The sequence below is a fragment of the Polistes canadensis genome, unplaced genomic scaffold (assembly GCF_001313835.1).
Source record: "Polistes canadensis isolate GaletaPanama2010 unplaced genomic scaffold, ASM131383v1 scaffold_12, whole genome shotgun sequence".
Taxonomy (NCBI): Eukaryota; Metazoa; Arthropoda; class Insecta; order Hymenoptera; family Vespidae; genus Polistes; species Polistes canadensis.
The window spans coordinates 937,420-949,934 of record NW_014569559.1 but is presented as its reverse complement, the minus strand read 5'-3'; the positions used below and the strand labels follow the sequence as shown (position 1 = coordinate 949,934).

Here is a 12,515-nt window from a genome sequence, read left to right as displayed (position 1 = left end):
TATATATATATATATTTTTCTCGCGTTGTTTGTATTAACTCGTCGTTGTTCTTTTTTATTTAAAAAAAAAATTATTTTTCTCCTGCATTTTTTTTTCTTTTTCTTTTTCTTTTTTTTTCCTACCGCGAATTGATGTTTTAGAAAGTCACGTTTGTACACGGTACAACGAGTACACGTTGTAATTAATTTTGAAAATCAACTAGAAATTTTTGGGATTCGTATAAAAACGAAGCTCGGATATACAAACTTTTCATCCTTCCCGTATATTTCTCGTTGTTTGTTGTTTAGTACGTAGGCGTTGTTCTCTCCTTCTATCTTTTTTCCTTTTTTTTTTTTTTTTTATTTCCATGCATGTATAACACGATAGTATGTATTTTTACTTCTGTGTGTATGAGAGAGAGATAGAAAGAGGGAGTTCATATCTACATCATATATAAGTGAATGAACGACCTCCCGAGGAACTGTGTTGTTACTTCGTAACACGTCAGAAATAGACAGAGGTGGAGAATATTTTTCTCACGATGTTTTATATACACACCTCGAACGTTTTTCATACGAATGATTTTTATATATACGATACGTAGATAAATACGCCATCGGCTAAAAGTTTGACCAATAAACAAGTACACTGTGTGCTACAATTTGCGCACAAAATTATCGCGAGAATGAATCGGTTGTAAAAGTTTTTTCTCTCTCAAAATATTATTAATTACAAATATTTAGATTAAAAAAAAGCTATTATATATTCGGTAATGGTGTTTAACGATACCGATGATTGTTAAAATCTTTCGCGTAACGTTTCAATAATTATAAATTAATTAAGAAACATTTCTCCGTTTGATTGTATTTGTAGATAGGAATAGAATCGAATGGATTATGATGTATATGTGTGTCTGTGTGTGTGGAAGAACAACTTGGCAGGTATTTAGAATTGTAAGGGATGCCGAGAGAAACGTTAAACGCGACTGCCTGCCTTTTCTCATTAAAACGTGTTACACCAAGTTTCAAATCGAAGGACAACTTCGTGCATTCATAGTCAGATATAGAAAGAGATGGAATATAATACTATTCAAACTAATACACATACAACACCCACATATACTAATAATTATATATTACGAGTAGAACACGTTGCTGCTAACTAAGCCGATACTAACTATACGTAGGCGCACTTACTATTTAAACGATACTCTTCTACCTGTTGCTTGCACAATAAAATTAATTTTACGCTAGAGAAGTTATGTGGATTCTTCTATCTGCACGCTATATACTGAAACAAAACAAAAAATCAGATAAAAATTATTTTATCTACGTTTATATATATATATTTTTATTTAATTCTTCGTAGGATTGTTCCTTTTTTTTTTATTTCGAGATAAGACGATCGTGATGTAAAAAAAAATACGAAGAATAAATAAAACAAAAATAATTTTGAAAAAATAATTTTTGACAAAAGTATACACACACACACACCCACCCCTATATGATTTATGGTTGCAGTTACGATAACGTAGACTCGCCTAATTATGGTAGGCACTTGAACGGACACGGTTCACCCCCAGCTACGAATTCGTCGTCCCAAGGGAGAGATTATCACGGGGGTGGTAGCGGTGGTGCATCGTCTCCGTATAACAGCCACCATCAACAGCATCATCACCATAATCATCATGCACAGGACGGAAGTTACCAGTATGGTAGATTCGATGCTAGCGCGTTACACATTGCGCATGCTCTCAAGCAAACGGAACTTCAAAAGGGTTATAGCAAGGCTCGCGAGAAACCCATCGATTATTATCTGGTGAGTCATTCTACCTATTATGTATATATTTCTATATGTGTGTACGCGTCTATGTGTACATAGAGTAAAAAATATTATCCATGAATAAGTATGTGTGTATATGCTTGTGTAAAATACGTAGGACTACTTTGAATTCACCTATTATGTATTTCTATATGTACTTCTCGTGTGTACGTGTACGTAGTAAAATATTATACACGAATGTGTGTGTGTATGTGTAAAATACGTAAAGACTACTCTGCGAACGCGTAACGCGTTACGTTTGCGCTTGTATTTGGGCACGTGTGTGTGTTACGTTCTCTTGGCACGAGAGATGGGGGTTGAGGGGAATCGGGGGGTGGTTTGAGGAGAGCCTGTGGTCATCGCCGTATTAGGACGAGAGAGTTTACTATGTCGAGTCCCTCTTCGTTCGACTCGAACCACTCTTGCACGCGGCCTCCTTATTTTCCATCGAGCAAATACTCCTCGCGTGTTCCGCTCACGACCATGAAATAATTCAACAATTCAAACGTTATAATGTCTTTTTTTTTATCTTTTTTTTTTTTTAATCCCTAATCAATCCGACAGATCGGTTGCGAACGAACAAAATATATTGCTTATTATATAAATGTTAAATAAGAAATTATTTGTTTTTAATTGGAAATAATTCAGATGCCAGCTCGTCTATTTATTTCATCATTCTCTGACAATTTTTTGAAACCTTTGCAAATCGATTTATATCTCAAAAAGGTATGCTACGCGTAGACAAAAGAGTGTACTTTAATTTAATATAAAAATCATTAAAATCCATTTGCAAAAAGTATAAAAAATATTTAGCGAAACTTTTCAAAGAAATTGCAAAGATGCACAATTTACAGCATTGCATTCTCTGACATTTTCTGAACTTTATATGCTAAATTTATAACTCGATATGGTATTTTACGGGTAGATAAAAGAGTGTACTTTAATTTAATATAAGTTTCATTAAAATCTATTTACTTTTAATATAAAAAATATTTACCAAAACTTTATCGTAATGGAATTACTAACAGTGGCGGATTTCTGGCTATGACGGTAACATATATATATAACTAGAAGAATTGCTTATTAATAGTCAATGTTTTGTTATTTATGATTAGAATAAAATTGACCGAATAAATGATAGGAAAATAATGAATACATTTTTATTTTTGTTTTCTATGTTAGGTAAAAAAATATTTGAATTTTTCTTATGTTAGATATATAAATATTCGCGTATTATATATGAGAAACTTATTTATAATAGATAGACGATCTTATCCTCGACGTTATCTTAAACAGGTTCTGTATATTAAAACGCATAAATGTTTCTACTTGCGATTCTCTAGCGGTACTCTTCTTCTTCTTCTTCTTTTTCTACCACACGCATAGGTTTCCCATAAAACGATGATATTTTTTATCCTACCGATTTTATAAAAACGATCGTTCGTTATATTCGCGTGTTATTAAAACATACGATATATTTCATGTGTCACATATTAAACAATAATTAACATTTTTTTTGGATCAATAAGAAGATTACCAAAAACACAGAAAACATTACGTTTATAATTAGTAAATAAAAATTCCGATATATATTATATATTTTGGAATTTTTATTTAAATTATAGAAACTGCACGATCATCGATCATCATTTTGTTTCTTAAATGAAAACACATAAAACAAAAAAAATCGTATTTTTCAATACGATAAAATATGCGATAAGAGTGAGTTGCTACTTTCTTCTCGTAAGAAAAACAACTAAAAAGAAAAAAAACAGAAAGATCCGAAATAAGTTTAATCATTTTCTTTTCTAATAATTCCTTCCAGTTTTTTTTTTTATTATTTTCATCTGTGCTCCCACCATTCGTCCGACTTGGAAAGAGTAACAAGAAAAAAAAAGTAAAAAATATAAAAAGAAAACAAAAAAATGCTGGAGATAAATCGTTCTCGGAGTGTAAACCGGTCCTGGAAGTTTCAAGAGGCGACGAGCGTGGAATCCTACGTGCGTTTCTGTGAGGAACTTTGAAGAAAGAAAGAAAGGAAGAGAGAGAGACAGACAGACAGACAGAAAAAAATGGTCGATGTCTTTACAAAAAAAAAAAAACTGAAAAAAAAAAAAAAGCAAAAAAAAGTCCAAATAAAAAGAACAAAATTTCACATCGATTCGTTGAAATGTTTCCGATCGGTTTTGATTGGTGGAATGTGTAACGTAGGGGGACGATGTTTACATGAAAATGAGTTTGCCGTTTTTCCCATCGTGGGGTCTCTTGAAGAATTGCAAATGGGGAAGAGAAGAAGAAGAAGAAGAAGAAGAGGAGGAGGAGGTGGAGGAGAAGAACAAACCGCTAGTCGGTCTACTATCGAAACGTTTTCTCTTATAATCCGCTTTCGCGTGTTGCTTGTTCAGCAAAATACGATTTGGTGGATTGCCATTTTGTGAGATATCTTGTGAATGCCATGAGAAAGAAAGAGAGACACCATACTATGTATGGGTATGCGTAAAAGGAACGAAAAACAACGTGGGCACCGATGACGCGAGATACACGCGCGTGTATTACGTTTATTCTCGACAGATTTTTTATTTTTTTTTTTTTTTTGTAAGTTAATACCAATACCGGATATTTCATTCAAATGAGATTTCGATATAATATAGCGTAGGTGATTACGATTTTAATTTATATTCCTTTTTTCTTTTTCATTTAATATATTCATCACCGTGTATCACCTACACCTGTATAATATGCACGTATTTTATTTATCGTATTTATATGAAATATCTAAATTCATCTATGAATGGTGTTATAGAAAAATCAAACAAATTATTATTATTAACGGTGTTAACTATTTTAATGATCAATATTGTATTACTAATTTTTCATTTTATTTTCAAGACGAGGAAGCAAAAATAAAACACGTGTATGTGTGTGTATTATGCATTCGACAGAATAATTTACTATACTTATTAATAAGCAAACGTATATAAATATTTATTTTAATTAATTTTTTATTTTATTATTTCGTTTTTTTTTATAATAAGATTACGAATCACGTTTTAAGAATAGAAAGAAAAATACTCGAAGAGAAAACCTAGTTTCTTCCCACACCCCCACCTCCCCCATGGCCCCCTTCTTCTTTTATAGAAGATTTCTTGGGGGGTGGGAGGAGGCTCACTTTTCTTGAGTAAGAAGATATTCTACAAAATCGATAAATTCTCAAGCCAAGATTCTTTTCTTCCTTGGTTAGGAAAAAGGAAAATAAAAAAAGATAAAAACAAGACAATGAGTTTCCCTCGTTACTCAAATCGTTAATACGAGGAAGCGCAGAGTAGCGTGCAATAACTTTTCTCCTTTGCTTTTCCTGATACTTCGAAAGCGGAAGGAAGGAAGGAAGGAAGAGCTTTCTTTATGTTCACCATGCGAAAGCGAATCATTTCCGTTGTTGATTCTAATTACAAAATTACAACAAGATTCGTATTTAAATGCACGAGTTTTAACTTCCCCCTTTTTTTTTATCTTTTCTTCTTCCTCTTCTTCTTCTTATTTTCGAATCCTAATTTGTAAAAGGAAAAAACAATAATGCAATTTTAAATTTGCGTTTTGTAAGAAACACAATGTTTTTTTTTTTTAATTCGAGAGACAAATTTACGAATGAAAATCGTATTTAAGAATAATTATTAATTACGTTTACATATGCAAGCACACACACACACTCATAGAGACATAGACATTTATACAATATTTTTATTTTAATCGAATTTTACGAATAACGAATATGGAAGATAAAAAAATCAAATAATTTATGCAAACATTTTTGATTATTCTTCGTTGTTCATTATTCGAACATCATTCAAGTATTATGATATCTTGATTAGAAAGAAAAAAAAACAGGAGAATTAAATATAGAATTTGTATTCGCGTAGACACACACAACTATAACAGAATTAATAAAACGTAGAGAACAGAAGATAAGGATGGAATGTTTTATTCATATATTTTTTTGTCTATCACCGATATTGAATTGAGAATAAGAAGAAGAAAAAAGAATAAAAGAAAGGTGTAGGAAAGAAAATGATGTATTTATAAGTTGTGGAGGTACTTGCTTTCGTAGAAAAGCCAATGTTCTTGGTTCTCACCTTATTCTCATTCGTGGTTATTCGAACGAACGTGTTCGTATGTGTGTGACGTAATCGTTGCGTGGGTATTTCTCTCTCTTTCTCTCTCTATTTCTCTCTCTATTTCTCTCTCTTTTTCTCTATTTGCCATTTCTTCATAGCAACGCTCGGTAACGTAACCCACACGACGAAATTACTGTTATAGAATCAACGATGTTATTTCAAAATGAACTTTTTGTCGACAGAAAAAAGAAGTCAATTCGTTGCTTTTGAATTTTTGGACAATCTCGAAAATCGAATATCGATAATAATAAGAAAATTGTGTATCCTCTTTTATCATTTTCTCCTTCGCGTAAATAATAAAAAATAATCTATATTTATATACGTATATGTGTATTTTTATGCGACACACAAATTTTCTTTTCTTTGCTATTTTTTATTTCTCACATTTACAAATATAAAAGGAAAAAGAGAGAAGGATTTATTCTAGAAAATAGAATTGAATTTTCCGATAGAATGTACATTTGTGCGAGGAAAAAATAAAAACAAAATCATTGCCTTCTCTTTTCTATTACTTTTATTTTGAAGAATCAGAAAAAAATATTATTATCTAAGTAGACCACACACGATTTTCTCTAATTGCATATATATATATATATTTGAATGGAAAAAAATAAAAATTATCCAACTCTTTCTTAGATTATCAATTTTTCCAAATCGAAACGAGATTAATTATCGAAAATAGAACTCTCTTTAAAGAGATCTAGATGATAGATAGAAGAAAGCAGTAACCAACCTGTGAAAGTAGTTTTAATAAAAACTTGACGACCAAGCTACTACTTTAGGTACGAACGTTCAATGTGACAAATAAAGAATATAAAAACGTTTAACACGTTGTCTATTTCTGTGAATTTTTATACCTATCTCTGTGTAAGTTTCTCAATGTCTTCAGTATTACCTATATGTATGTGTGTATATATTTATGTACGTATAAGTATAAATAATATTCTATAGTATAGTAACGATGGGGTTTAATTGCAACCTGCAGTAGAAAAACCTGTTATTGATAGACAGAATCGATCGGTTAGAAGTTAATGTTAGAAACAGTGTTAGTTTGAACGTGCCAGAGAAAACTTTTCCAAATTTTCTATCCCCGTGCAATTAAAGGAAAAGTCTAAAACCATCAAACTTATCGGAAGAGTAGGTTCAATGATTAGGAGACTTCGAGAGGACTTGGATGTCCTCGAAACGATTCATTTGGTGAACGATGTGAAACAGATGTTTGCTTTCCTCGACAAATTTGTTAGTTTTCAATTGAATTTTAACATTCTTATGGGTTGACAAACTTTTCAATCCACGTTCAAAGATAAACCTTCATTTGATCTGACAAAACATAGAATATTTTTTCATTTTCTATTCAAAAGTACAAAGTTCAATATTTTTCTCAATTCATTACCAATTATACCTTATAAATAAAAATGTTTCATTTAATGTGATTGTGTACGCTTATATTATAGAAACAAACAAAAAGAAATAAACAAATGAATAATATTTGTTAACAGGATCGAGACGAGCAAACGCGTTTGGAGATGAAACATCGTAAAGAGGAAGATGATTTGTACAGAAAGTTTGCTCATTATCGAGAAGAGGAGGATCGACGAATCAGAGAAGAATTCAGAGTACGTATACGACTGTACTTTATTTTTAATTATTATTATTATTATTGATTTACCTCTGTAAACAAAATTATTCATATATATATATATATATATATATAACATTTTTTGTTAACTTAATCAAATGGGAATATAAAAAATAAAATAAAAAAAAAAGGACGAATGGGAGAAGGAGTTGGAACAATTATCGGCAAGATGGGAACGAGAGAAGGGAGGAAGAACGCGTACCCAACAATTTCAACAGGAGAAGGAAGACTTGGAGAAAAACATGACTCTTAGGAGAGACAAAAAGAAGGAAAGTCTCACGAGGAAAATGTTGGAGCACGAGCGGTAAGTTTATATTATCTAATTAAGATGGCAGATGGTTTATCATTAAAGTGATGTCTTACTTACATAATACTCGGTTAATGTCGAGCGTTTATTTAGAATAGAACAGAACCCCTACCAATCAACTTACCAACGATTCTCTAATTAACTATTACCACGGTACATTATTTTAATGAAAAACCAGAAATATATCCGTTTCGCAAATTATGTTCCATAACGAATGACCCCTGTCTGTTAAATAAAATTGCAATTTTCTTTATTCGGAAACAAAAAATAATCTTATTAAATGTGAAATTAAATTTAAAAACAAATAAAAACTAACATCCGTTATGTTTTTACATTTACGATGATAACTTCGATGCAATTGAATTGATTTATTTATTAAAAATAGAAAATAAAATCATATGAAATCAGATTGAAAAATAAATAAAACTATAACACCTATTATTATTATTACATTTTTACATTGATACAATTGAATTGATTTATTGATTTATATTTATTATTAGTTATTATTGTGTTAATTTATAGAGCTGCAACGGCAGCATTGGTCGAGAAACAAAGTTCCGAAATGTTGGAGTTAATAAACGAGGCAAGAAGCGAGTATATGCTTCAAGAGAGTTTGTATCTTGACGAGGGTGACGGTTATACACAAGAAGCACCACCCCCCTATCCATCACGAGCACCTCCACCCCAACCACCGGCTTTAGCTAAGTATCACATTTACAACGATCCCATGGAATTTGCGGATATGGACCAAATTGCGATCTCGGTGAGAATAAACTCGTCCCATAAAAAAAAAAAAATGAAGAACAAATGTTTAATCGATATATACATTTAATTATTATTATTTTGAGAATAATATTTGTTCGATAGGTCGCTCAAGAAGATCAAAAGACGTTTACAGATTTGGTACGTCAATTGGTTAGCAGATGTGGCTCGGATATCGAAAAGGCAAGAACGATATTTCGATGGATTACCGTTAAGAATTTAAATACCATGCAATTTGATGAAAATTTGAGAGGCGACACGCCTATGGGACTTTTGAGAGGAATCAAACATGGTACCGAGAGTTATCACGTTCTTTTTAAACGACTCTGCAGGTAGAATCTAAAACAAAAGTTAACGAATTTTCTTTTTTGATATATATTTATGATTGTTAATTAAATGAATATATTATTGTTCTAGTTACGCTGGCTTGCATTGCGTGGTTATCAAAGGTTACAGTAAATCTGCCGGTTATCAGCCAGGTGTATGTTTCGAGGATAACAGGTTCAGGAATAGTTGGAACGCAGTTTACGTTGCCGGTGCGTGGAGATTCGTTCAGTGCAATTGGGGAGCTCGACATCTCGTAAATGCCAAAGAAGTTCCACGTCCTGGTCAACCAAAAGCTAAAAACGATAGTTTAAGGTATTACACGAATACTATGTTGAAATCTTATCTAGTATATATATCCTGAAGTTGGATAAGATAAAACAAATCAATGATTATTTATTAATCAATATTGATTCGATATCTTTGAATTATGATTAAACGTTAAATAAATATGATTTAGGTACGAATACGACGATCATTATTTTCTCACGGATCCGAGAGAATTCATTTACGAATTTTTCCCGTTACAAGAGGATTGGCAATTGCTGAAACAACCGATCACGTTAAAAGATTTCGAAGAATTACCATTCGTACGATCGTTATTCTTCAGGTAAATTTTGACAATTAATCTATAAATCGTTAGATAGATAGATAAGAAATAGAAATAAATCAGAATTATTTACACGATATAATTAATAAACGATATGAAAGATCAAAAGGATCGAACCAACACAACGCCCATTACAACGAAAGAGACGTGTACAAACCGTTCGACGAAAAGTACCGTTTCGTATAAATTCTGTGCTTGCAGATATGGCCTTTATTTTCCGGATACGAACACAAATGCCGTTATGTATACGGATTCGACCGGTGCTGCGACCGTAAGAATAGCGATGCCCGCACACATGCAATCGTCCCTCATTTTTCATTATAATCTCAAATTTTACGATAACGATGGGGACGGATACGACGGGGTCTCTTTGAAACGTTTCGTCATGCAGGTAAGAAATAATATAAATCAAACGTATAGAAAATTGTTTTCGTCAATCTTAACAACAAAAACAAACGATTAACTTCATTTTCCAAAAGTGTCATTTTGTAAAACGATTTCATACATATTTGTCTTTTCTTCTTATAATTTGTAATTACGATCAATATATATATATATAAAATGATTGAAATGATTGAAGTGATCGATCGGATAAATATTTGCAGTCGGTCGTTGGTAATATCGTTGCATTTCGAGTGCACGCCCCATGCTCGGGTGCATTCCTCTTGGACATATTTGCGAACGCGGTCACGCCTAAGGAGTACTTGACGGGTGAGCCAATGAAGTTTAAGAGCGTGTGCAAATTTAAAATCGCTTGCGAGGAACTTCAGACGGTGATGGTGCCACTTCCGGATTGTGCCAGTGGCGAGTGGGGTCCTACCAAGGCTACCAGACTATTTGGATTGATACCGATCACTCATCAGGTTTCTGTTTTTTATTTTTCCTTTTTTACATTTTTTTTCTCTTAACCCAATTTATACTTTTTTTTCTTTTTCGCTCTCCCACCCCCACCCTCCCTCCTCTTTCCACATGTAGTAAAAAAACGATGCTGATAATTGTTAACTTAAATTGTCGACGTGTAAATGTGAAATAATATTTGAAATATAATATAATATTTTGTGCAAGTGCAAGAGTGCATCGACAATCGATCGATAATTTTTGGAGAGATGCGTTTGCGTATGTGGAAGGATGAGTTGAGTGGGGAAATGTTCTATATATCTTAAATGATTGTTAATTAATCGAACAAAGTGTATATTGTTGTTTGAAAACATCTAGTATAAAATCGATGTATTGTTATTATTCGAAATTCACCGTTTTATTGGGTCATTGTCTTCTGTTAAAGTTTTTTTGTTAAATGTTGTTTATATGGCTTATACGCATGTCTGTGTGATGAAAATTACGTTTGGAAAGTAATCAAAACAATATTCAATAAAAGAACTTTGACAGAGGACAACGCGCCAGTCTCAAGGGGAATTTCGAGGAGGACGGTGCTCCGAACATACACTCAGTGCTTTTAAATTGTAATATACATTTTTTTCGATTAATTAACAATTAATTAAGGTCAATTGAACGCAGTACTTTATTTTAATAATATTTTTAATTGTTTTAACGTTCCCAATTCACAGTGATTACATTGAGTTGAATATTTTCATCTGATACAATATCTAATCAAAATTGTTTATTCGAGATATATAGGTAATTTTTAAACAAATTTACTTTGCATCGTGTTCTTACTTTTAATGAATATTATAAAACTTATATTCTGTGTGTGATATTAAATAATATTTAAATTATAGTCAAAACACAAAGGATGTCCAATTGTTAGGACAGGAACAAATTATTTTTACAGATATATTAATGTACGAAGAGATACATTACTTTCGTATTAGTTTTTATAAATAAAACTTTTATATGTGTTATATTAAATGTATTTTAAGAGATACTCATTGTAAACGTGAAACGTATCAATCATTTTCTATACGATAATCTCGCGAGTTTCACTTTTGTTCTGCACACACATATGACAAAAAGAAAATAATTCTTTTTTTTAATTTTAAAATATATATATATATATATATATGTTTTTTTATTTATTCGCAATTAATTCACATATTTTCGATATTGTATAACGATTTTCATTTTTTATTTTTGTTTTTCCCTTTTGTTTTTTTATTTGTAGGAAGCTTTAGTATTCGCAGGACGAGAATTGGAAATACAATTTCGGATGTCGCGACCGTTGACCGATTTCATGGCGACCCTGCACAAAAATGGCATAGAAGAAAAAAGATTGTCGAAGTTTGTTGCGCATTCGATAGCAGACGACGACGCGGTAACTTTTTCGATAAGTTTCCCGGAGGAAGGACAATACGGTTTAGATATTTACACGAGAGAATCAAACGGACCAACTACAACGCAGCACGACGTTACCGGTGAAAAACACTTGTTGACCCATTGTTGCAAGTATCTCATCAATTCGAGCAAACGTAATTGATAAGAGAGATGAGAAAATAGAATAGAATAGAATAGAATAGAATAGAAGGGAAGAGAAAAACAACAACAACAAAAAAAGAAGAAGAATTTTCTTTTCTCCTGGTATGACCAAAATAATAATAAGAAGAATAATTTTTATACAAATTTTTTTATTTTTTTTTTTATTTTTTTTAATTATTCGTTTCTTTCTTTCTTTCTCTCTCGCACGGATTATCTTCTTCTTCTTGATCTTTTAGTTTGTTTTTAAAACACAAACAATATTTGAAGTGGGAATAATCCTTTCCCCCTTTCCGTTTTTTTTTTTTGAATAGAAATGAAGAACTCGTCGTTAATTAGTCGTCTACGAGTTCATTAACAATCATCATCCGTCTCTTCTTACCAACGCTTGTTTTCATTTCAAATTCTTACGACAAAAGTGGCAATTAAGTTCTCGAATAAACCGGTCGGGTAATATCCAGGTGACAACG

At 31.8% G+C, this 12,515-nt stretch overlaps 1 protein-coding gene across 2 annotated transcripts in view; it reads left to right on the top strand.

The window, feature by feature from the left end:
* LOC106793180 (kyphoscoliosis peptidase) overlaps nt 1-12,118 on the top strand; it is a 39,361-nt gene extending 27,243 nt beyond the window's left edge. For both annotated transcript variants that reach the window (XM_014759890.1, XM_014759889.1), the window contains exons 3-12: nt 1,501-1,798; nt 7,473-7,589; nt 7,744-7,916; nt 8,445-8,685; nt 8,790-9,016; nt 9,102-9,323; nt 9,469-9,618; nt 9,820-10,009; nt 10,224-10,481; nt 11,738-12,118. In XM_014759890.1, the coding sequence (XP_014615376.1) occupies nt 1,501-1,798; nt 7,473-7,589; nt 7,744-7,916; nt 8,445-8,685; nt 8,790-9,016; nt 9,102-9,323; nt 9,469-9,618; nt 9,820-10,009; nt 10,224-10,481; nt 11,738-12,049 (2,188 nt within the window). In that variant the 3' untranslated portion in view covers nt 12,050-12,118. The remainder of the gene's footprint in view (nt 1-1,500; nt 1,799-7,472; nt 7,590-7,743; nt 7,917-8,444; nt 8,686-8,789; nt 9,017-9,101; nt 9,324-9,468; nt 9,619-9,819; nt 10,010-10,223; nt 10,482-11,737) is intronic.
* Nucleotides 12,119-12,515: the final 397 nt, after the last annotated feature.